The sequence below is a fragment of the Castor canadensis genome, chromosome 7 (genome assembly GCF_047511655.1).
Source record: "Castor canadensis chromosome 7, mCasCan1.hap1v2, whole genome shotgun sequence".
NCBI classification, from domain to species: Eukaryota; Metazoa; Chordata; class Mammalia; order Rodentia; family Castoridae; genus Castor; species Castor canadensis.
The window spans coordinates 26,589,502-26,615,957 of NC_133392.1; the positions used below are offsets into that span (position 1 = coordinate 26,589,502).

The 26,456-nt window shown below is 36.0% G+C and overlaps 1 protein-coding gene across 12 annotated transcripts in view; it reads left to right on the plus strand.

The window, feature by feature from the left end:
* The window catches only part of Nt5c2 (5'-nucleotidase, cytosolic II), a 152,749-nt gene that overhangs the window by 87,397 nt on the left and 38,896 nt on the right, over positions 1–26,456 (plus strand). For 6 of the 12 annotated variants that reach the window (XM_074078406.1, XM_074078407.1, XM_074078397.1 and 3 more), the window contains exons 2-3: positions 31–150; positions 26,361–26,434. In XM_074078406.1, the coding sequence (XP_073934507.1) occupies positions 50–150; positions 26,361–26,434 (175 nt within the window). In that variant the 5' untranslated portion in view covers positions 31–49. Of the gene's footprint in view, positions 1–30; positions 151–373; positions 1,887–15,034; positions 15,623–23,234; positions 23,545–26,360; positions 26,435–26,456 lie in introns of those variants that run through there. The other 6 variants (XM_074078399.1, XM_074078403.1, XM_074078400.1 and 3 more) reach the window with 6 other exon arrangements.

Genomic DNA, 26,456 nt, shown 5'->3' on the forward strand with positions numbered 1-26,456 from the left:
CTTAAACTGTTGCTGATTTTTCATTTCTAGAATTCAGCACACAAATAAAATGACAACCTCATGGAGTGATCGATTACAGAATGCAGCAGATATGCCTGCAAACATGGATAAGCATGCTCTAAAAAAGTATCGGCGAGAAGCCTATCATCGGTAAGTATTTTGTCTATTTAATCCTCAAAACTGCACTGTGAAGTGGGCACTTAATGTCCTCATTTTACAGACCATGGAATTAATATATAGAGAAGTTAAGTAATTTACTCCTGATCATGTAGCTAGTTTGTGGTTCGAATGTAGTTCAAAGTCCACAGTTTTAGCTACTAGTATACCATACTGCTTCTTATGTTTACTAATAAAAATCTTTAAGAGAAGATATTTCTTGTCATTAGCTGCTAGAAAATTGCACCTGAGTTAATAAGAATGAGATTCCCTTTTTTTTTTTTCCTCAGTGCTGGCTGCTGAGCCCCCAGGGCTTTGCACATGCTAGAGCTACATCCTCAACCCAGGATGTAACATTTGTAGCAGGGGAAACAAGGGCTAGGAAATTATGCAATGAAGAGAGATCACCTAGTCAGCGTTTAGTTTCTAGTAAACATTATCTAGTGGCATCCTAATTGCATTTAATGTGTCATAGCCTGAATACATTTCTGACTCATTTGGAATGGTATTTCCTGTAAGCAGTTAGATAAGCTTTGAACCCTACATTCTTCACATAGTGGAGTGCAATTTGAAACAATAGAAATAATAGAAAAAGCATCTTCAAGGATTTAAAATTGTAGACGCTTCCCCCCGCCAAACAGGGTCTTATTATGTACCTCATACTGCTGTCAAACTCATGTCCCTCCTGCCTCAGCTTTTCAAGTACTGGGATTATAAGACCTGTGACCACACTCAGTTTAGATTTTTTTAGGGTTTTTTGGTGGTGGTACTGAGGCTTGAACTCAAGGTCTCACACTTGCTAGGCAGGTGCTCTACCACTTAAGCCACACCACCAACCTTCTTTTTGCTTTAGTTATTTTTGGTTAGGGTATTGTATTTTTGCCTGGGGCCAACTTCAGACTGTGATCCTTGTACCTACACCTCCCACAGAGCTGGGATTAGGTATAAACCATTGTACCTAGCTTGTTTATTGAAATGGAGTCTTGCTAACTTTTTGCCCAGGCTGGACTTGAACTGGAATCCTTGATCAATTTTATTTTTCTAGTTAAGTTAATTTGTATTCTATTTTCAAGACTTTTTTTGTTAAAAGACAGTTCAGTTGGTAATTTACCATTGTCTCAATAAGGCAGTCTATGATAATATCATAAACTGCACCTGTATGTGATGATTTAAAGAGCTAAATATTTAACTTGTAGATTTTATCCTTAATATTAGTCTTATTTTTTGGTGGTACTGGAGTTTGAACTCAGGGCCTCACACTTGCTACACTCTAGCACTTGAGCCACTTCTTCAGCCCTTTTTTGTGTTGCGTATTTTTGAGATAGGTTCTCATTTTTTGCCTGGACTGGCCTTGAACCGTGATGCTCCTGATCTCTGCCTCCTGAGGTTAGTCTTCTAAATTTCAATATAAAAATGATGTTCATACGATTATTAAGAAACTGGTCTTCAGAACGTATGACTTGTTCTTCCTTCATTTCCTTATTGTGATTGCTCAGTTTTCTGGACTGAAGATAGTCACCAGGCCAAACCCTTCATTGGAATATATTTTGCTACATTGTCAGAAGATAGTCAAAGCTACATGTCATTGACCTGAAGGATCAGGTTAGAAAAAACACCTAGAAGCTAGTGTTCAGTACAGATCAAGAATTATATTTATCAAATCCAAGAATGGAACAATTAGATTTTTCATCAGCTCTTCAAATTGACTGTGCCCATGATGCTGAAATCAGGTATTTGGATTTATTTTTTTGAAGTAGAGGGAAATTGAGGTTTGAACTCAGGATTTTGTACTTGTAAAGCTGGCACTCTACCACTTGAGCCACACCTTCAGTTCACTTTGCTTTGGTTATTTTAGAGATGGGATCTCTCAAAACTATTTCCCAGCCTGGACTTGAATCTCCATCCTCCCAATCTCAGCTACGATTACATGTGTGAGCCATCAGCTCCATGCTGGATTTATCTTTTTTAAAGTTCTGGATGTTTACAGTATAGCAAAATTTCTGTAAGAAATGAATTGACTTTTTCTTTATAAACATAGCTTACAAGTTTGACAGTGTTTTTCATCATGTTGAACTGAAATTTGGTAAATAATTAAGCTTATAAATTTTTTGTTAACCAGTCTCTTTCTTTATTTTAAAGGATGTTGCAGTCACTTTTTCTTTAAAGTTTTAAAAAGACATTTGTATATTTATCTGAAATTCTTCTTTTTTTTTTTTCAGTATTGAGGTTTGAACTCAGGACCTATGCCCTGAGCCACTCTACCAGCCCCCTTTTTTTTTGTGATGGGTTTTTTCAAAATAGGGTTCCACAAACTGTTTTCTCTGGCTGGCTTTGAACCTCAATCTTCCTGATCTCTGCCTCCTAAGTAGCTAGGATTACAGGCATAAGCCACTGGCGCCTGACATATCTGAAATTATTTTTAATTGAAATTTACATCTCCAAAGCCATACTGGTCTTTATTTAAATCTGCTGAATAGTGATTTCTCAAATTTAACTAAATTTATTATATGTACTTGAGTAAAAATAAGTTAGTTTACATATATAAAATAATTCTGTAGGACTTGTAGCTTGGCACACTAGTTGATTTAGAATGTTTATTAATTATTTTTATCACTTCAAAAGCAAGTTATCAGGTTACATGTAGACAGAAACTGTCAGGCCAGATTGATCAATTTTAATTTTTCTCCTACCTACTTAAGAATACTATAAGAATGTCATTCAGCTATTTCTTTTTAATTGAGAAAATATTTGTTCTGGTGCACAGTATGATAGTTTGATATATGGATACAATGATAAATGATCAAAACAGGGTAATCAGCATTTTCTTCTCCTTCGACATTTATCATTTCTTTGTTGGGACCCTTAGACTCCTATCTTCCAGATCTTTATTAAATGTACAATAAATTATTGAAAACTGTAGTTCCCCTGCTGTGCTATCGAACACTAACTCCTTTGTAACTATATTTTGGTACCCAGTAGCCAGTCTCCTTCTATCCTCCATATCCCTCTGTAGCTTCTAGTACTCTCTTCTGTGTGATCAACATTTTTAGCTTTTACATATGAATGAGAACATGCAGTATCTGTCTTTCTGTGTCTGGTTGTTTAGCTTTTTAATTGTCGTTAATCAAGCTAAATAAGCTGTCATTTTCGTATGGGTTCAAATAGTCAAATGGTGGGTAAATTGTTAAAATTTCAGCAGCTGTTTTATAAGTTGAAAGTCACATGGAAATACAGATCTTCAGGAATGCTAGGGAGCCATGTTCTTCAAATAATATATAGATGGGATATACAAAACAAGAGTGAGGTGGAGGCCAGGCATGGTATTCCCAGCACTCAGAAAGCAGAGGCAAGAGGATTGTGAGTTTAAAGCTAGCCTGGACTCATAGTAGGACTCTGTGACAAAAAAACAATAACAACAACAGCGAAAGAGAAGTAAGGTAGATCATCAAAATCGTGTGTTTTTTTGTTTGTTTGTTTTGGTGGTATAGGGGTTTGAACTCAGCTTCATGCTGGATCCACTCATCAGCCCTTTTTGCTTAGTTATTTTTCAGATAGGGTCTTGTGTTTTTGTCTGGGCTGGCCGCCTTGGATTATGAGCCTTCTACGCACACTTCTCCGCAGCTGGGATTCTACAGGTGTAAGCCACCACACCTGGCTTATTTTGTTCAGATAGGGTTTTGATAACTTTTTTTGGAGGGGAAGCTAGGAGTTTCCAGCTGTGATCCTCCAATCTTTGTCTCCTGAGTAGCTGGCATTACAGACTTGGCACCACCATGCTCAACCCTTAGAACTTTTTTGTTTGTAGATTACTCTAATGCTTTGATTAGTGTTTCAAATTCCTAAGAAATGGCAGATGAGGATTCAGAGGCTGGTAAGTATTTTTAACTTAGTTTCTCCAAAACATTCTATGAATGGAATATATTATTCAGCAGTAAAAAGAAGTGAACCATTGATGCATGTGATTTTTATATACCTCAAAAGTTATGGTCAGGTAATAAAGTCAGTATGAAATGGTTATGTACTATATGATTCCATTTCTGCATCATTTTTGAAATGGCAAAATTATAGAAATTGAGAACATACTACTGGTTGCTAGGGGTTAGGAACTGGGGTAGGTGGAGACAAGTGGGTATAGATGTAAAACAGTAACACAAGAAGTCCTGTGGTGGGGTCATTTTCCACCTCTCTGAGCTGACCCACTTTCACCTCTGAAAGTGCCTTTCTGTATAAACTTTACTATGCTTAATAAACTATACTTTCACTAAAAAAAAAAAAATCCTGTGATGGAACTGTTTGGTATTTCTGGTCTGATCTACTACACACAGAGGCACACACAAACATGTGCATGTAAAACTAATGAAGTCTTGAGTTGGGCACTGTGGCTCATACCTGTAATCCTAGCTACTTGGGAGGCTGAGATCGGGAGGATTGCGGTTTGAGGCCAGCCAGGGCAAATAGTTCAAGAGACCCATTTCCAAAATAGTCAGAGCAAAATGGACTGGAGGTGTGGCTCAAGTAGAGCCTGCTTTACAAATGTGAAGCCCTGAGTTCAAACCCCATTACTGTCCCCCACAAAGAAATCGATGTTGAGGTAGTGTTATTTATATATAGTTGGCATATTTCATCATATAAAAGACCTGTAAAGCCACACGTTTTTAGTGTAGTTTCTTCTATTTAGTGTTAATTTTACGCAGTTTTATGTCAGATAAATTCATCCATGTTTTTGTGTGTGTCAGTAATTTCTTTATTACAGTGTGACATTCTGTTGTGTCAGTATACCATAGTTTATTCATTTTCTACTAATAGCCATTAGGGTGTTTTTTTCAGTTCTGAATTATTAAGTATAAAGCTGTTCTCGACTGATAGAAAATATTTATAAATCACACATCTGGTAAAGGATTTATATCCAGACTATATAAAGAACTGTTAGAATTCAACAATGTGAAAATAGCACATTTAAGAAATGCTCAGGGCTGAGAGTGTAGTTCAGTGGGAGAGTACTTGCTTATCTAGCTTGTGTTAAGCCCTGGGTTCAATTCTCAGCAGTGCAAAAAAAGAAAAGAATCTGAAGACTTTGACATGTCACTATAGAGGATATATGCACGGCATAAAAATACATATTAACATAATTAGCTACTAGGAAAATGCAAATTAAATCCGTTATGTATATGCCTACTGTGATGGCTAAAATAAAAAATACCTACCATACCAAGTGTCACCAAGGATGTGGAACAATGGAATTCTCATACATTGTTCATGGAACAACAAAAAGGTGCAGCTGCTCTGGAAAACAGTTTGGCAGTTTCTTATACTCCCCCCACCCCCGACACACACACATACTAGGGATTGCATTTAGGGTCTTCCACATGCTCTACTTCTGAGCTAACATCCTGAACCTTTTTTATTTTATTTTGAGACAGTGTGGTCTTACTAATTGCCCAGGTTGGCCTCAAACTTATGATTCTCCTGCCTCTACCTCCCAAGTAGCTGGGGTTGTAGGCATGCATTACCGTGTCCAGCCTGTAGACCCTATTATATAACCTAACAGTCCTACTCCAAGATATTTATCCCAGAGAAATGAAAACTCCTGCCATATAACAAAGTGTACATAATGTTTATTAGTGTCTCATGGGTCAAAATTGAAAACAGTCTGTATATCCTTTAGCAGATAATGGATAAACAAAATATATGATATATCCATATAATGTAATACAAGTCAGGCAAAACAGTGAACCAGTGATACAGGCAACACCTTGGATGGCTCTCAAGATATAATGCTGTTAGAGAAGCCAACTTTATAAATGTTACTTCTGGGCAGTGGTAAAACACTTGCCTAGCATGAATGAGGCCATTGGCAGTACCAAAAAAAAAAGGAGGGAAATAACATCCTGTCTGATTTGGTTTATATTGATCAAAAAGACAAAACTATAGTGATGCAGAAGAGATCAGTTGGGTTCTAGGAATTGGTGGAGGAGGAGAGTTACACTATCCTTTTGTATGAGAACCATTCGGGGTGATTGAACTGTTCTGATTCCAGATTGTGATTATTACACTACTAAATAAATACCTTAAAGTTAATAATAATGTATAGCTCAAAGTGTTAACATCACTGTATTTTAAGTTTGAGAAAGTAAGAATAATGGTGATACAAACATTCTTGAACACACTTTTTGTGGATATGTGTGCTCATTTGTCTTGATTTCTCTCAGAATGGAATTGCTGGGCCATAGGATTAGCATATGTTTAGTTTTAGTATATACTCCAAGAGAATTTTCCCAACTAGTTGCTGTGATTGACAGTTCCACCTACAATATATGAGAGTATTGTCATCAACATTTTAGTATTAATCTCTTGAATTGTATATTGAAATTAAAAGTTATTTTGGTGCATAGATAGTGTCATCTCCTTTTGGTTTAAATTTGTATTTTCATGATGAATAATTAGGTTAAACATCTCTTTACATGCCAATTAGCCATTTGGAGATTCTCTTTTGTGATTTGGCCATTCAACTTGTTTTATAGTTTGTGTTATCTTTTTTCATATTGATTTGTGATTGCTATGTTTACATATCTATGTATTTTTATTTAGTTAGTTTTTGGCAATGCTGAATTTTGAAATCAGGGCTTTGTGCTTGTTAGGCAGGTTCTCTACTGCTTGAGTCACACATACAGCCCTTTTTGCTCTGGTTATTATGGAGATACGGTCTTGCTTTTTGCTTAGGCCCAGCTTGGACCATGATCCTCCTATTTATGCTTCCTGTTGTCACTGGGATGGTAGGCCATGCATCACTCTGCCCAGTTTTTTCCATTGAGATTGGGGTGGTAGGGGGCGGGGGGATCTCACAAACTTTTTTTTTTCCAAAAAATTGAAATTTTTTGAACCACAATCCTTCCAATCTCAGCCTCCCAAGTAGCTAGGATTATATGTATGAGCCATTGGTGCCCAGCCAATATCTATATATTTTAAAATAAGTTTTATTGAGATATATTCATAAAATATACAGTAGAGTTACACAATTCAGTGGTTCTAAGCATATTGATAAAGTTTTGCTTCCATGCCTCCTACCTAACTCCAGACATTAACATTATCCCAAAAAAGAAATCCATTACCCATTAATAGTCACTACTCATTCCCTTGTAGCCTCAGCTCCTGGCTACCACTAACTTACTTTCTACTTCTATGGAATTACCTATTCTGAGCATTTTATGTAAATATAATCATACAACGTATGCCTTCTGTGTCTTTCACTTAGTATGCTTTTTTTTTATTCCCAATAGTCTTTAAGTGAGTAGATATTCTTACATTTTTCCAATTATTATTTTGTTGATATAAAATTCACCTACCATAAAATCTACCCTTGCAAAGTATGTACAACTCAGAGGTTTGGTTTGTTCACAAGATTGTGCAACCATCACCACTAGAACATTTATCTCCCTAAAAGGAACCTACCTGTTGCTCACTGGAAATAACTCTCCATTCCTTCTTCCCTCTTGTCCTTGAAAACCAGGAATCTACTTTCTGTCTTTTTGGAATTGCCTATTCCGGACATTTCATACAATATGTGGCCTTTTGTATCTGACTCCTTTCTTGAAGCATGTTTTTAAGGTTTATTCATGTTGTAGCATGAATCCATACTTAATTCCTTTTAGTACCTGAATCATATTCCAATGTTATGCCTTCCATTCATCTGTTGCTTTTCATTTAGATTGTATCCAGTTTTTGGCCATTTTGAGTAACTGTTATGAACATTTACATACAAGTTTTTTGTGTACATTTGTATTGGCTGTCCATCTAGTGGTAGAATTTGCTGGATTATATAGTGACTTTATGCTTAAGCTATTGAAAAACTGTCCAACTGTTTTCTAGTGTACATGCATTATTTTACATTCCCTTTAGAAGCAGATGAGGGTTCCGATATCTCTGCATCTTCACACATGTAATATTGTCTTTTGATTATAGCCATCTTAATGTATGTGAAGTTGGTATCTCATCGTGATTTCTATCTGTGTTTCTCTTATGACTGAGGTTGAACATCTTTTCTTTTTTTTTTTTGCAGACTGGGGTTTGAATTTAGGGCCTCACACTTGTGAGGCAGGCACTCTACCTCTTGAGCATTCCACCAGCCACCTTTTCTTGTTCTTATTAACTATTTCTGTATCTTCTTCTGAGAAATAGCTATTCAGTTCTTTTGCCTAGTTTTTGGGTTGTTTGTGATTTTATTGTTGAGCTATAAAAGTTCTTTATACATTTTGAATACTAAGCCTTAATTTGATACCTGATTTTCAAATATTTTTCCCAGTTCTGTAGATTAACTTTTCATTTTCTTGATAGCATCCATTGAAGTTGCAAATACTTATAATATTGACAAAGTCCAATTTATGTTTGCTTTTGGTATCACATTTAAGAAACCATTGCTTAATCTAAAGTCACAATGATTTACACATATGTTTTCTTCTGAATGTTTTATAGCTTTGGGTCTTAAGTTTTTGACCCATTTTTAGTTTTTGTGTATGATGCAAGATAGGGGTCCAGATTCATTCTTTTTCATGTCACTGTCCAGTTGTTCAGCACTGTTTGTTCAAAAAACTTTTGTTTCACATTGAACAGTCTTGGAACCCTTATCAAGAATCACTTGATCATAAATATATGGGTTTATAGCTGCAGTATCAATTATTTCATTGATCTGCCTGTCATTCCTTATGTCAGTGCCATTCAGTCCTGATTATGGCAGCTTTATAGTGAGTTTTGAAATTGTGACATGAGTCTTTCAATTTTGTTCTTTTTCAAGATTGTTTTGGTTATTCTGGGGCTCTTCCATATCCATATGAGTTTTAGAATTAGCCAGTCAATTCCTATAAAAGAATTGGCTTGGATTGATTAGTAATTTCAAAAAATCTGTATACATGAATTTGAAGAGTGTTGCTATCTTAATACTAAGCCTTCTGATCCATGGAGGTGGATGTCTTTCCATTTATGGAGACATTCTTTACTCTCCTTCAATAGCATTTTTTTTAGTTTTTAGTGTATAGGTCTTATATCTTTAGTAAATCTATTCCTAAGAATCTTAATGTTTCTGGGGCTATAGTAAATGAAATTGTTTCTTAGTTTTGCTTTTGGATTACTCATTGTTAGTTTATGGAAATAGACTATTGTTTGTTTATTGATATTATATCATGTATCTTTGCTGGCCTTTTTTATTAGCTCCAATAAAGTTGTAGTGTGTGAGCTAGGCACTAGTGGCTCATGCCTGCAACCCCAGATATTCAGGAGGCAGAGATCAGGAGGATCACAGTTCAAGGCCAGCCTGGACAAATAGTTTGTGAGACCCTATCTCAAAAATACCCAACACAAAAAGGACTGGCACCTGCCTAGCAGGCATGAGACCCTATGTTCAAACCCCAGTACTGCCCAAAAAAAAAAGTTGTAAGTGTGTATTTTTTTTAGGATTTTGTATATAATAGATCATGCCATCTGCATATAGTGGTAGTTTTACTTCTTGTTTTTTAATTTGGAGACCTTTTATTTCTTTTCTTTGCCTAATCACTTTGGTTGGAGTGTCAAGTACATATTCAGGTGTGGTGGCTCAAGCCTGTCATCCTAGCTACTTGGAAGGTAGAAATTAGGAGGATTGCCATTTGAGGCCAACCCAGGCCAAAAGTTTTCAAGACTTCATCCAGTGGCTAGACATGGTGGTGCATGCCTGTCATACCAGCTACACAGAGAAGTGCAAATAGGAGAATTGTAGTCCAGTCATAAAGAGAGACTTTATCTCAAAAATAACAAAAAGAGATAGTGGAGTGGCTCAAGTGGTAGAATGCTTTTCTAGTAAGTGCAAAGCCTTGAGTTCAACCCCTCAGTGTACCACCACCAACAAAAAGAATGTTAAATACAGTGTTGAGTTGAACTGATGAGAATGATCTTCCTCTTCTGACCTTAGAGCTTTCAGTTTTTCATCACAAGTACAGGAGTAGTAATGTGTTTTTCATAGCTACCGTTTATCAGATTGAAGAAGGTCCTTTCTGTTTCTGGTTTGTTTAATGTTTTTTATCATAAGGGGGTGTTAAATTTTATCATATGCTTTTTTTTAATGTCTGTTGAAATGATCATGTGAATTTTGTACTTTTGCTATGCTATATCATAGTTGATTTTTGTAGGCTGAAGCAGCCTTCCATTGGTAGGATAAATTCCCCTTGGTAGTGTCGTATAATCTTTTTACTCATATCTGGTTTACTGGTATTTGTTGAAAATTTTCCATATTCTGTTTCTTGTGATGTCCAGCTTTGGCATCAGTGCAATACTGACTTCACAGAGTGATTTGGGAAATTTTCCCTTCCCTCCTAATTTTTGGAAGCATTTGAGAAGATTGATGTTAATTCTTAAAACATTTGATAAAATTCAACAGTGAAGCAATCAAGTCTCAAGTTTTCTCTGTTGGAATTTTTTTGATAACTCAGTTTCTTTACCTACTACAAATCTCTTCAGAGTTTCTATTTCTCCTTTCTCTCTCTCTCTCTCTCTCCCTTCCTCTCCCTTTCTCCTTACTCCCTCCTCCCCTTCCTCGCTCTCTTTTTCTTGTAGTACTGGGGATCAAAACCAGGGCCTTGCCAGAGGTTCTATTTCTTATTGAGTTAGTATTGGTAGTTTTGGTGCTTTTAGGTATTTGTGTATTTCATCTTACCTAATAGGCTGGCGTACAGTTTCTGTAAGATTAGTAATAATGTCTCTGCTTCCAATTCTGATTTTAATAATTTGAGTTATTTTTTCTTGAGGTTAGTCTTCCTCAATCTCAATGTTCCTAATGTTTTCAAAGACCCAGCTTTTAGTTTCGTTGTTTTTCCATTTTGTATTTTATCTCTGCTCTACTCTATACTATTCCTTTGCTTTGGGTTCACTTTGTTCTTTTCTAGTTTCTTAAAGTGTAAGAATAGGTTATTGATTTAAGATGTCTCTTTTTAATATGTGCATTTACAGCTGGAAGTTTTTCTATGAGCACTGGGTTTTGCTGTCACAATGTTTTTTGGGTACTGTGCTTTTGTTTTCCTTCAGTCCTAAGTAGAATTTAATTTTCTTTTTGATCCATTGGTTATTTAGGAGTATTTTGCTTAACTTCTACATATTTCTCAGTGTCCCAGATCTCCTTGATTTTTATTTGTACTTTCATTCCATTGTGGTTGGAGGACCTATTTTACATGAATTTAGTCCTTTTCAATTTATTGAAGCTTGATTTATTGGTTACCATGTGATCTGTCTTGGGTAATCTTCTATGTGTCTTCTTGTTGTTGTTTGTTTTTGAGACAGGGTCGGTCTTACTATATTGCCCACGCTGGCCTCAAACTCTCAATCCTACTGCTTCATCCTCCAAGTGCTGGGATTACAGGCATATGCTAAATACTTGACTTCTATATGCTCTTAAGAAGAAAGCTATATTCTGCTGATACTGAGTAGAGTATTCTAGAGATGTCTTTACATTTATTCATGAAAATTTTCACTGAGTATCTATTCTTAGACATATTTTAGAAATCATAAATTTACACCATTACTTTTGATTCTAGTGTAAGAAGATTCTTTATTCACTTCCATCCCATGTTTGTGTGTATTTTGTTCCACAGTTGGAATCCTAGTTCCCAACATCATCAACCTAGTTACCTATTTGCTCAATTTAATAGTATATCTAACTTAGTTTTAAAACTTACTTGCCCATACTATACTAAACCTGAAAAAAATTCTGAATTTATTTGTAATTTTCCATTCTTACCCTACTCTGTCAAAGACTAAAGGTATGTGTAGTCAAATACTGTGATTTTTGGATTAGTTCTTTCTTCTCCCCCCAATAACGTGGTTAGGGTATTTTTATGCAGGATAATTAGGTTCGTTTTTTGGTTTGCTTTTAGTTAAGTGTTTTTTTTTTTCCTTTTAAATTCTTAATTGATTTCACTTATTTTTATTTAGCACAAATATAACATTAATAATCCCATATTATAATAATGTTATGTGATTTTTATAGTAGTAGCATGTTTTCAAAAGTCAGAATTATGCAAAATATTTACCAGAAGTTTCACTTTTTTCTTCTAAATTGATAAGCAATAAATTTTTTTTTCAGAGTTTAGGACTTTTAGTTTCGTGAAATCACTGAAGCCAAAAACAAATAAAAGAACAAGAAAAAAAGAAAATCATGATAAATCATTCCTTCTTTTACAACCCCCAATGCAAAAAAAAAAAAAAAATTGAGGAAAAAATGATTTTCTACATGGGATGAGACAATATAAATTCAAAACTTATAGATAAGGATTAGCTCAGTCACTTGATACATAATACACTTTGGTTTCTTTTTCTGCTTGAGATTCATTGGATTTGTTAATTCTGTGCTTTTCAAATCTGTTTTGTAAAATTCTCAGTCCTTTTTATATGTAATTTAAATTTTTTCCCATTTTCGTTAGCATATATTCATTATACAGGGGGGGATTCATTGTGACAATTCCAAATAGGCTTCCATTGTACATTCGCTAGGTTGTCCCCACCATCTCCCCTCAACACTTAAAGCAGTTGTAAAAGGTTTCATTGTTCTATTTTGTATATGTATATGAAACCCATCAACAATATTCTCTCACCTTCGTCTCCACCATTCTATCTTGTTTTTCTTATTTTCTTTCTCTCCTTTTGAGGTGTAATAAGCATATGTTACTGTCCTCTTATACTTTGTTTTGTATTTTTTCATTCTTTTATTGTCTCCGTGTCACATTCTGGAAGGTTTTCCCAAACTTACCATCAAATTCATTAATTCTCTGTTCAGCTGGTTCTGATTGCTGATTAAATCTATTCATCACACTTTTTATTTTGATTTTTAGACTTTTTTTATTTCTGTATTTCATTTCAGAATTTTGAAATATTGCTTCAAATTTGCTGTATTACTTTTTTAGGTTCCAGGTTAAATATTCAATATTTAAATCTTAATGGATTTTGGTCTAAGAATAAAAAACCTGAATTACATTCCTGACTCTATTTCAACCACCTTGTTTCTTCTCCCCCCCCCCCCCCCGCCCCTGCCATTGCTGGGGCTTGAACTCAGCCTTAGATAGGCATTCTGCCACTTGAGCCATGCTTCAACTCTTTTTTTGCATTTATTATTTTTCAGGTAGAGTCTTGCGTTTTTGCCCAGGGACAGCCTAAAAACAAGATCCTCCTGCCTAGGGCCTTCTGTAGCTGGGACCACAGGTGTGCACTACCACACAGCCTATTGATTAAGATGGGGGTCTTGCTAACTTTTTGATTGGGCTGGTCTTAAACTGTGATCCCTCTCATCTTTGCCTTCTAGGTCACTGAGATTATAGATTTGAGCCTTTGTGTCAGGTCTTATAACTATTTTTCAGTGGGGTATTTATACCTCCACAAGACTTTGAACTCCTTAAAATCAGGGATAGCTATCTTTATCTTTGTATATACCTTACACGTAGATATTCAGTTCATATTTGTTGAATGTATGTATGGAGTATGAAATACCTAGTTATCTTTAGACAATACCTTATTTTCTGCACAAGGAACTCTTGTGAGTTCCTGTTGAAGTGAGAATTTTTGTTTTTCCTTTCTCGTTGCCTGGTAGTAAGAGTCTTAAAATAGTAATTGCATTCATTTCCATCACGCTGAACTGTGATGCCACAAGCTGAAAATCCAGAGAATCCATGGGAGTTGGCACCCTTAAGGATTAGATCATTTTCCCATATTCAGTTTGCCTTTTTATATTTATAAAATTTGATTTGACTATACTGAAAGTCCTTCATATTCACGCAGAGTTTGAGATTTGGATTTTTAAAAAAGTATTTCTAGTGAGGTGGTGCCTAACCATCTAGTTGCTTTTTCTCTTCGTTTACCCACAGTTAGAGTAGTTCTTTAAGGGCTTTCATATGACAGAAAACAACCCTATCAGATGTTATCTCCTTCTATAGATTAAAAATCTCAGGGGCTAGCTGGGTGCTGGAGGCTCACATTTGTAATCCCAGCTACTTGGGTGGTTGAGATCAAGAGGATCACAGTTCAAAATCAGACTGGGCAAATAGTTTATGAGACTCCATCTCCAAAAATAGAACAAAATGGACTGGAGATGTGGCTCAAGTGGTAGAGTGCCTGCTTTGCAAGCTCAAAGCCCTGAGTTCAAAGCCTAGTCCCACAAAAGAAAACAAATAAACAAAAACTCAGACTCAGGTTAAGCAATTTATTCAAGGTTCCAGAGTCAGAAAGTGGAGGACCTGGGATTTAAAACTGGTTTTCTGGTGTTCATTCTCTATTACTCCAGTTCTTTTTAAGACCATCTTGTTTGTAGCCAAGGCTGACCTTGAACTCTGCCTCAGCCTCCCTGGTGCTGGGATTACAGTTGTGCTCTACCACAGCTGGCCATCATACTGCTCTTCCAAGTAAAGCTGAAAATCATTTTACTTTGAATGAATTTATAATTTTTAATAGTGCTTTTAATTATTTGGTTACATTTTAATAACCAGTAGAAACATTTGTGCTAAGCTGTTTAGGTAATGTTTAAAGATTCAAAGTTTTTTTAAAAAATCCTTTCTTAGCATATGTGTTGTTTTTAATTTGAATCACCACTAGAAGGACTTCCTTGCACGTCAGTGTTCTTTAGACTTTCGCTGACTTGTTTATTTCCTCCCCTGTTGCATAATCTGTATATAGGCATTAATTGGTCGGGAGGCAGGAACGTTGCAGATGTTTTTCTTTCAAACCTTAGCTTGCTCTGAGATTTGGAATTAACCTTTAGAATGTTCCACAAATGCCAAAGATCTGTAAATATCTTTTCACATGAGCTGAAAATTTCAGGCAATTGAAACATTTATGAACACAGATGTTTTCCTTAAGAATAGTTAATAAAATCAGAAAAAAAATACTTCAAATCAGCTTCCTCCTGTAATATGATAGGCAGGCACATAAATACTTTCCTCTCTTCTAGTTTACATTGTTCATTTTCTCTGGGAGGAAATAACTGACCATTGAAACCTTAAATTATTTATCCTGGTTTTTGTTTTGTTTTGTTTTTATCCCCAGAGCAAATAGGAAAGGATTTTGACTGACGAGGACTGCTTAGTTCTGTGAAGCTCACATTGTTTGTCTACTGTTGAAGGGCCTCATTAGGGGGTAAATTTGCTTTTTCTGGGTTTGCCAGATTCCTGTCTCTTACAGAAACTTGCCATTTGGATTGTCTCTTTCCTTAACTGGCAGTGTTAAACAGTTCAGGTCATTAGTTATTTTTTCTTGTTTCCATTTTTATTTCTATTATTAGCTTTTCACATATTTAAAGCAGAGGATATTGGTCACTGAGATTGTGCCCGAATTGCTGGGCCTCTCAGGGCCTGTGTTCTCTGTACTCTAACAAATGAGCTACAGTTCTCAAGAGATCAGTGGAGCTTGTTTGTTGATCCTGAATTCTTATCCAGAGGAAGTAGATCTTGAGAATGTCTAAGGAAGGGTAAGTGAGTTTATTATTCTCTTTCTCTCTGTCTCTCTTTGTCTGTCTGTCTCTCTCTCTCTCTCTCTCTCTCTCTCTCTCTCTCTCTCTCTCTCGTCTCTCTCAGTGATGAGGTGTCACCTGAGTGACTTGGAAGATTAATAAACATGGCTGTCAGTCGAGTGTGGAGGTAGAGGCAGAGGTTGGAAGAAATTTGATCCAAATCTTATCGTGGTTCATGTGTAGTGTTCTGTAAAGTCATCATTACTGTTTTAAAAGACTGAGATTATATAATTTTAATAGGAATTTTAATAAGACTACAAGTACCCTGTTTATCCTATTGGAAAACTTTTTTTTAGAATGTGTTTAAAAATAAATTGTGTCTTTAGAAAACACCTTGAAAGACTGAGTTAAACGCAGTCTGTGGTTTTGTTTCTGGACAGTGTAGGCAAAAATAATTTAGAGTAGAAGCTCCTTTTCTTCTTTGCTTTGTAATATAAAGTAGTTCTGAGTTAGGTTTTTATTTTTGTATTTTTTTTTCTTATTACTGATTTTCTTTTTTGGCACGTATAATAATGACTAAAATGACCTCTATAAAACATGACTAATAATGATAGTGTTGATTATCTCAGTTTCACCCTTTCACCTTAACTATCTGGTTAGTTTTAGAAAGATATTTCCTTTGGTTAAACAGGACATGGATCTCTCAAAGAAATCTTTAAAAACATAGTAAATTTTTAATTGAGACTTTCTGGGGGCTATTCTTTTTCTAGTTCTCTTGTTCTGTAAGGAATTATAAGTGCTTCCAGAGCCTTGCACTTATTATTATTTTAATCTAATCATGTATTGATTATGGGCAAAATAAAATTGACCCACTTTACTGCTGTTCTTAAACCTCGCTGTTACAGAAAACAACCAGGGTGTAAATAATTGTATATTATTTTTAAACATCTTGTGACAGCACTAGAACTTTGAAGTTTCTTTTAAATGTGAAAATTATGAAAGGCTCTTTAGGCTTTTCTGTTTCCTTTCCTTTCAGCTCTGTTTACAGATTGCTAGTTTTTAAACAAATTTTATTATAGAGAATATCACTGATGCTGGCATATTTGTCAGTTTGTATTCATGGTGTTTATAAAGCTCGTTTGCAGATTAAGATGAACTGTATTTCTAAATACAGTTGAAATTTTTGGAAAGTAATAATAGTTTTCCCCTGTGGTAGAGCATATGTTAAAGATGTATTGTTAGCTGGGTGTTGGTGGCTCATGCCTGTAATCCTAGCTGTTTGGGAGACTGAGATTGGAAATTTGTGGCTTGAGGCTAGCCTGAGGAAATAGTTTGAGAGACCCCATATCCAAAATAACGAGAGCAAGATGGACTGGATGTTTGGCTCAAGTAGCAGAGCACCTGCTTTGCAAGTGTGAAGTGCAGTCTTATTACTTGATGTCCACGAAATATTTCTCTAAAAGTAATAGGGTTAAAATTGCCCAAAATTATACAGTCAGGTGTCATATAACCATGTTTTAGTCAAGGACAGACCACATATCTGACAATGATCCCATAAGCTTAAAATTATAATAGAAGGACTGGCGGAATGGCTCAAGTGATAGAGCGCCTGCCTAGCAAGCATGAGGCTGAGTTCAAAACCCAGTACCACCCAAAAAAAAAAAAAAATTTTATAAAGGAACTAAAAAATTCTCTTGCTTATTGACATTGTAGCTGTCATAAGATGAAAGCACATCTTATGTGATGTAAACAGGTCATCTGCACTGCTAGGTATATAAAGTATAGCATGTATATTTAATGTACCATATATAATACTTGATAACAATAAATGATAACCATGTTGCTGGTTTGTGTATTTACTATGCCTTTCAATAGTTATTTTAGAGTATATCTCTTCTACTTATAAAAACATTTACTGTAAAGCAGTGTGTTGTAATGCTGGCAGCTGCCTCTTACATTTTAAGTTTGCTGCATTCCTTTGTTGCATCAAGAGACTTGTGGAATGTGATTGACTTAAACCATTCATGTTTGTGTAAGTACACTGTATGATGTTCACACATGACGAAATAGCCTAACATGTTTCTCAGAATGTAAGTCATCAAGTGATGCATGACTGTACTTGAGACAGTATGGCATTAGAGATGTTAGGGAGTTCACAGACCACACGTGTATAGTCAAGGGATTTTCACCAGTGAAGCCAAGATATTTCACCAGTGAAGCCAAGATGTTAGTGTTTTTAACAAGCCACACATAAAAATAACACTAAATGGATCAGCAGCCTTAGTTTGATGTTTGTCACCTTGAATTAAAGATTTTTCAGGTAATATATATAAAGTCAAAATTGATAAATTGGACTTGAGCAAAATGGAAAAAAAAAAACCCTCTGTTTTTTTGAAAGACACCTTGGAGAAAATAAAAAGTTAAGCCACAGTATGGGAGGATCTGATAAAGGACTATATCCAAAATATATGAAGAATTCTTACAATAATAGGATAGACAACTTAACTTAAAAATGGACACAAGAGGCAAGGTATAGTGGTACATGTCTGAGATCCCAGCCACTTGGGGAGGCAGAGATAAGAGGACCACAGTAGGACATCAGTCTGAGAAGAAAAGAATTTAGTGAGACCCTGTCTCAAAACATAAGCAAGCATGGTGGTAGATGCTTGTAATCCCAACTATTCTTGGGGCAGAAATAGGAGGGTCATGGTTTGAGGCTGATCCAAGCAAAAGCATGAGACCCTATCTGAAAAACAACTAAAGCAAAAAAAGAAGGTCTGGGGTGAGGCTCAATCCTAGCAAATCCAAGGCCCTGAGTTCAAACCCTAGTACTGCCAAAAAAAAGATGGTGGTGGGGGCACAAAGAGTGTCTGATGTGGTGGCTCATGCCTGTAATTCCACTTAGAGATTGGGAGGATTGTGGTTCAAGGCCAACCCAAGCAAAAAGTTCACGAGACTCCATCTCAATCAGTAAAAACTGGGTGTAGTGGTGTATGCTTGTCATCCCAGGTTAGTGGAAGCATAAATAGGATCTTGATGCAGGCCTTCCCAGGTATAAATGCGAGACCGTGCTTGAAAAAATAACTAAAGTATAAAGAGCTGGGGGTGTGACTCAAGTGGTAGAGCGTCTGACCAGCAAGTGGGAGGCCTAGTTCAAACCCCAGTATGGTCAAAAACAAAATCAAGCCAGGTGCAGTAGTGCATGACCATAATCCTAGCTGCTCTAGAGGTGGAGGTAGGAGGATTGTGGCTGGAAGCCACCTGAGCAAAAGCACAAAATCCTATCTGAAAAACAAACTAAAGAGCAAAGGATTGAGGGAACAGCTCAAGTAGTAGAGCCCTTGCCTAGAAGTATAGGTCCTAAGTTCAATCCGCAATACCGTTCCTACCCCCATCCCCCCCCAAAAGGGCAGAAGATTTGAGTAGATACTTCAAAAAGGAGATATGATGAATAAGCATTTGAAAAGATGCTCTACATTTCTTCGTCATTAGGGAAGGATAGATTAAAACCACAGTGAGATACCACTGCACACACATTATAATAGCTGGAACTAAAAAATACTAAGGGGGTGGGGCTTAGTGTTATGAGTGTTTCCCTAGTATGTGTGAGGCTGTGAGGCCTTGTTTTCCATCCTCAGCAAGAGTGAATGAATGGACAAATAAATAAATAGAAAGTCCTAGCAGCTGGGGCTTTCCTGTATTGCTGATGAGAATGCAAAAGAAAAGAGTTTAGCTAATATCTTCAAGTTAAACATACTTATCACTCCAGTAATTCCATGTTTAGATAGTTTCCCAAGAGAAATGAAATCATATATCCACACAGATTTGTATGTGACTCTTCAGCTTATCATCATCATCATTTTTGTAGTACTGGGGTTTGTGCTCAGGGCTTCACAATTGCTAGGCAGGCACTCTACCACTTGAGCCACTCTGCCAGCCCTTTTATGTGTTGGGTATCTTCAAGATAGGATCTCTCTTTTTTTGCCTGGCTGACCTCAAACCTTGATCCTCCTAATCTCTGCCTCCTGAATAGCTAGGATTACAGGTATGAGCCACTGTCACCTGGCATACCATCATTTATAATAATAAACAAACTGGAATTGAAGCAAATGTTTATTAACGGGTAGATAAACAAATTGTGTTATGTTCATGCAGTGGAATAAATGGGATAAAAGAAACTAATTATTTAAAAAGAACTAATTATGGTACATACAACAGCATGGATGAATACCAAAAGTATTATGTTAAGTAAAAGAAGCTAGACACACAAGTACATGTTTGATTCCATTTGTATGAATACCATAGTGATAGAAAGCAGAGGTCAGTGATAACTTGGGACCAGGGGTTGGGGAGGGTATTGCAAAAGCGTGTGAAAGAATTTATCTTAATAGGAAAATTATGTTAATAAAATTAGTAAAGTAATGAGACTTGTGAAACTCCATATTGTTAAAATTTTATAAATAAAAAGGTTGTTGATTATTTAGATTCAAAGGAATATCTTTTGGGAAAATACAGATCTTCTCCTAGGATTTGTAATGTAGTGTCTAATACTCAGTCTTTGTCATAATTAAACTAGTCTTATAGTTGTTAGAGTGCATTTTCTTTTGTTTTGCAGTGTTAAGAGATCCATCCCAGGGCTTCTTGTGTGCTAGGCGAGTGCTTCAACACTGAACTTCTTCACCCCTCCTCCATTCCCCAGAAACTTTTCTTTGTTGTTGTTTTGTTATTTTGAACTCAGGGTCTCACACTTGCTAGGCAAGCACTGTACACTTGAACCACACCTCCAGCCATTTTTGCTTTAGTTCTTTTTTGTATTTTGCCTGGGGCTGGCCTTGGGCTGAGGTCCTCCTACCTGTACCTCCCACCTAGCTGGGATTATAGGCATATACCATCACACTTGGTCTCGCTCAAACCTTGATCCTCCCCAAAATCTGCCTCTCAAGTAGCTGGCTTATTCAAAGTGTTAAAGCACAGGCTGCTGTTGTCTTGGCACAATCTGATAACCAAAATGTATCTTGAGGATGTTCTTCAGAGAAAATACTAAAGCAAATTAATAAGATATTAGCTGGAATTTATGAAAATAAAGACAAGTGTGCTAAGTAATTTCTTTTATAATTTCATGTAAAATTTCTAGTGTCTGTATTTATATCTGTGATAATTAAACTTCCAATTTTTCTTTGGCTGGGACCGGGGTTTGAACTCAAGGCTTCACTCTTGCGAAGCTGGCACTTGCAGCCATATTTGCGGTCCATTTTGCTCTGGTTATTTTGAAGATGGGGTCTCTTGAACTGTTTGCCCAGGCTGGCCTCAAACCATGATCCTCCTGATCTCAGCCTCCCAAGTAGCTAGGATTATAGGTTGAATTTACAATTTTTTAAAAATGATACTGGGGTTTGAACTCAGGACCTCACACTAGGCAGATACTGTACCACTTGAGCTACTCTGCCAGCCATGTTTTGTGTTTGTTGTTTTGGTGATAGGGACTTGCAAACTGTTTACCAGGGCTGGCTTCGAACCATGATCCTCCTGATCTCCACCTCCTGAGTAGCTAGGATTACAGGTGTGAGCCACCAGTGCCTGGCTGAACTTAAAAATTTTAATCCATTTCATAAGGCTGGGGATGTAGCTCAGTAGGGGAGCATTTGCCTAGCAAGTATGAAGCCCTGGATTCAAACCCCAGTTCTTCAAAAGCTAAACAAATCTATTTCACAAAGTTCTCATCTTTTGTATTTTTTAGGTCACTAAGCATACTTTTTACCAAAGGATAAAGATATAATGGTAAACTGAGGTCTTTGTACCAAGTTTTCTAAATAACAGTTTTATTGAGATACAATCGCATACCATTCAGTTTCCCCTTTTAAATGTACAATTCAGTGGTTTTAATATATTCACAGAGTTGTGCATCTAGTCAGAACATTTTCTTTGTTTTTTTTCTTCTTTTTTTCCCATGGTGCTGGGGATGAAACCCTGGCCCTTGTACATGCTAGAGAAGTGCTCTATCACTGAGCTACATCCCAGCCTTTTAATTTTAGGACATTTTCATCCAGATAAGAAACTGTGTACCCATAAGCAGAAATTCCCCATTCTCTCCTCTCCACGACCTCTGGCAAACATTAACTGCCATTAAACTCCTAGTTTAATTTTCAGTTAACTATTGTGTCTGCTGTTTACAAAGCCTTGTGCTAGGTGTTGGGAAGGGCATAAATCCTGGTTTCAAAATTTATAATTCAGTAAATAGTAAGAGAACCACTTGTATATTTTATGTATACATCAAAATACATGAGTGCCAAAATAAAGGATTTTGAATTGAGACTTATTTGTTAATGAAATCTCTTTCATTAAAGTAAAGAAGTAATCCGAACTCCAGAGGCATTTACTGGCACACAGTTCTGTGACATAATCAAAATATTTTCTTTCTCCCTTTTCCCCCAGTCTCCCCTTCTCCCTCCTTCCATTCCTCTCTCCCTCTCCTTTTTTTCTTTTTCTCTCGTGGTGCTTGGGGATCAAACCCAGGGCCTTGCACATGTTTAGGGAAGCCCTCTGCCACTGAGCTACACCATCAGCTCAGAATATTTTCTTGGAGAAATCACTAGAGATTCAGGGTCTTGAATAATAAGAGAGATAACAGTGGTGGACTGCCTAACAAAACCTTGGGGCATGTTTAAAAAATAAGTAGTTTGCTTTATTAGAGTAAAGGTACACAATATGGAGTAACACGATCAAATTGATTTTGGCAATGTGGTAAAAGGTTTTGAACTCCTTGAAGAGCCAAGAATTTGTAATTTATTAGTGGGTGGTGTAAGCAGTAACTAAAGGGAATTAAGTAGGAGAGTCTTATGATTGGCTGAGGTTTAAGACAGTGCTTCTCAAGCTGTGATAGAGGACTGTTTTTTAAAAATAGTTTCTGTTTTGTTTCAAACTGATAAACATTTACACCATATAACCAAAATGAATTACATAGAGGCATAAAATGTATATTTTATCATTGCATTCAACAAACGTTTTCCTGTCAAATTGCTGTAAAAGTTTCTGAATACTTGAAATTTCTGTGTTTGTTACATTGTGGATTAGTGACAAATATTCATAGCCCAGCTTCAGTCTGTGGCCCACGCTTTGAGTAGCACTACTTCAAAGCAATTAATTTAGCATTGCTGTGAGGACAGAGAAATTGGGAGATGATTTAGAACTATGACATTGATAAATTATTATAAGTGTGAACTTAATGAAAGATCTAGATTCCAGAGATATTTGGAAATTTGAAGGCACGAGATGATTGGTGTGGTTTTAAGCTTGAGTGGGAAAATGGGTACCACTAGCAGACATAGAAACTAGTTTGTGGAAGGAGGTACTAACTTAGGTTTCAGCAAAAGTCCATGTTATATAGCATTTCGCTCTTAAGTAAAAATATACATATACATTCATATTTACCTTTTGGCTTATAATTTCAGTTTACCTACTCAAAAAACACTTATTTTTTCCTTTTCTTGATTGTAGCACAGTTAAAATACACAGTGACACACACTCATAATGAAAGCAGATGTCTAAGATTTTACACTTGAGTCCTTCCTCTCATTTGTTGTTGCAGTAGCTGTTGTTGGGCACTTGTCCAGGAAATTGTGACTCCTAAGCAGGGGGGGAGGAGTTACAGATAAAGTTCACCAATGCCAAAGAAATTCAATTCCAAATGGATTTGTGTGGAGCAACAGTGATATCCAGTGACAAGTTAAATTAGACACAGAGGTGTTTTCTCCAACACTGTCTCAGAAGATATGTGCTATTGAAGGGACTGGTTCAGACTAAACAGTTTTTGTGAAGTTAGGTTAAAATCACACACAAAAAATTAACACTGGGGAATTTAAGAAGAATTGTGTTATGTGACTTCAAGAAGTAGTTGATTCAGATAGTTTCAGTTTCCAAAACGGCAACCAGTGACAGATGAGGTAATTCTGCTTTGAATTATGAGTTAAATCTCAAAATCATTGAGTTATTTACAAAAATTCAAATACAGTAAGTTGCATGTTTAATTTAAATGTGAGACTGTGAGAGCCCTATTCTTAAACTACATTATTATTAATAATTTTATTTTTTATGATTAATATCTATTTTATGTGTTAACTGCAGTGGCATATGATAATGAATGCTGTTAACATTTGTGTATTTGAAGTCTGTGTCTATTTTTATAGTGTTTCTGTTTTTCTCCTCAAGATTGTTCCTCTTGTTAATGCTCAAATCTACAACTTGCAAAAGACTTTGTATGTAGGAATTTCTGGCTATTAATTGTGTTTTATCATTGTATGAAAGTTTAGTCTTATTTTTTAGGGTGGCAACATTGTGCTTATTTTAAAGAAAGCTTTAGGAAGTTAATTTCACAGATATGTTTAGGCTTTGAACATTGGGATGGAGTATATTCCACTGTTAAGTAATATAGAAAGGAGACCGTAAACTGCCAGTGGCAAAGATCTAGTCAAGGTCCTGGGACTAAAACAAATTTTTTTTGGATTTCCCAAGCAGATAAATTTTTTTTGTTTTGAAACGTGTGTTTTGGTGTTTTGTCAGTTAGCTAGTCTTTTAGTTAAATACCTTTTAGTTGATTTTGGCATCTTGTACCTTGTTTCGTTTTAACTTCCATGAAGAATTAGTAATTAGTTTGAGATCAAGAGGTTAGTTTCTTTTGAAGACTGTGTCACAGGGATGTGCTATTTCAGGGTTAAGGTTGCCTCTGCTGAAGTCAGTGCTTTACTTTCAGCAGTTGGGTGTTTATTATCTTTGCAAATCTTAGCATATAGGGGCAATAGAGCTATATTTGACTTACAGTTCTCTATAACACAGCTGTTTGATTTTGCTATAGCTTTGTTTATATAGTAAATTAGATCTCATCCATATTGCTTATCCTTCCTTGTTTTGTAGTTTAAATTACAGAAAGAAAAGGAGAGATTAGAATATAAATGAGGTTTTCTTTTTGTTTCATAAAGATCATAATAGAAATGAATGGAGGGGAAGGAGGGAATGCTTCTGTGAGTTAGAGTACTTGTTTTGCATGAAAAGATAAAGGATATTTTTTGGAAGATCTTCATAGAAAAACATCTTATTTCCTAATTTTAAACACTTATAAAGTCTTTCCTAACTTTGGTTGCGCCCTAAAGGACAACTTCCATGATACATATCACAAAGTGGTACTTGCTTTGTAACACATATTCAATAAATGTGTTTATTGAATAGTTAACTTGACTGGGTAAGTCAAAGAGGAAAGAGAAGTGTGATTTTGAGGAAAGAGAAGTGTGATTTTGTGGAAAGAGAAGTGTGATTATTTTGGCAAAACCAGAATTTTTCTGAATATTCCTGAAATATATTACTCCCAGAGTTTCCTAGTTTAATAAAGGTGCATTGTGATCTTTATATCTTTAAAAAATGATATGACTTGATAGATTTTCATGGCAGTGTCCATGCATTCTCTTTTCTGGTAAAGAAAATGGTAAACTACTTTTCTGGGAAAACAGAAGGTTGATAGAGCTTATTGCTGCGTTTAGCACTGATTGACATTAGCAAAGTCTGCTTTCTCCCCCTATAATTTTACCTTTGCCTGAAACCAGCTAACATCTTTCTTCTGTCGAAATTAAAGTCATTTCTTTTATTATGTGGTCCCATATCTCTCTCAAATTGTATAATGAGGAAGAAAGTCTTCCCCAGTTCATTCCTGCCTGTATTTCCATAGAATATTTTAGGCATGTCAGCTGTTAGGGCTCTGATCAAGGATTTACACAGTTGGCCTCCTCTCGCCTGAATTGTGAGTCTGAAAAAGTCTAACCTTCAGTAGTAACATTTAGTTTTTACAGTTAGAATCATTATTTTGTGTCTTTAAATCCTGTTGTATTTTTAAAAAGATTTATGTAACTGGGGAAAGATGATAATAAGTAGATGCTTATATCAGTAAAAGCAAGGTGAAAGTTGGTGAAGTGTTGGGAGGATCGCAGTGATATTTTGGAGTTGAGTTTTTTTTTTTTTGTGGGACTAGGACTTGAACTCAGGACTTCGATCTCTCAAAGCAGGCACTCTACAGCATGAGCCATACCTCCGGTCCATTTTGCTCTGGTTATTTTGGAGATGGGGTCTTGAGAACTACTTCCCTGGCCTGGTCTTGAATCTTGATCCTCTGGATCTCAATGTCCCAAGTAGCTAGGATTATAGGCATGAGCAGCTGGCAATCAGCTCTTTGTTTTGTTTTGTTTTTAAAGGAGTATTGCTGGAGATGTAGCTCAGTGGTAGAGTGCTTGCCTAGCATATGTGCAAGGCCCTGGGTTTGATCCCCGGCACTACAAGGAATAAAATTAAAAAGGAAGTTTGGGTAGATGCATTTTACCTTCTAGTTCCTTTTATCTTTCACCTGTCAGTATTGTTTTTCTCTCCCTCCCATCCACTGTTAATCCTAAATAAAATAAATACTGGTTTTCTAGAAGACCTGGTTTTCTCAGGCAAAATATAAATATTTTGCCTAGCAAGCACAAGGCCTTGAGTTCAAACCCCAGTATTGCCAAAAAACAAAAAACTAGAACATGGACTGGAGGTGTAGCTCAAGTGGTAGAGCGCCTACTTTGCAAGTGTGAAACCCTGAGTTCAAACACCAGTCTCACCACCCAAAAGAAAAAATCAGTTGGAAAAATAAATAAATGAGAAGACCTAGAAAAGTAGCCAAATAACTTTCATTGAACTCAAGAATTTCTAACCTAGTGTTAATTGAGATATTTTTTATTCTCTTTAGGGTGTTTGTGAACCGAAGTTTAGCCATGGAAAAAATAAAGTGTTTTGGTTTTGATATGGATTATACCCTTGCTGGTGAGTAACAATTTATGATTAC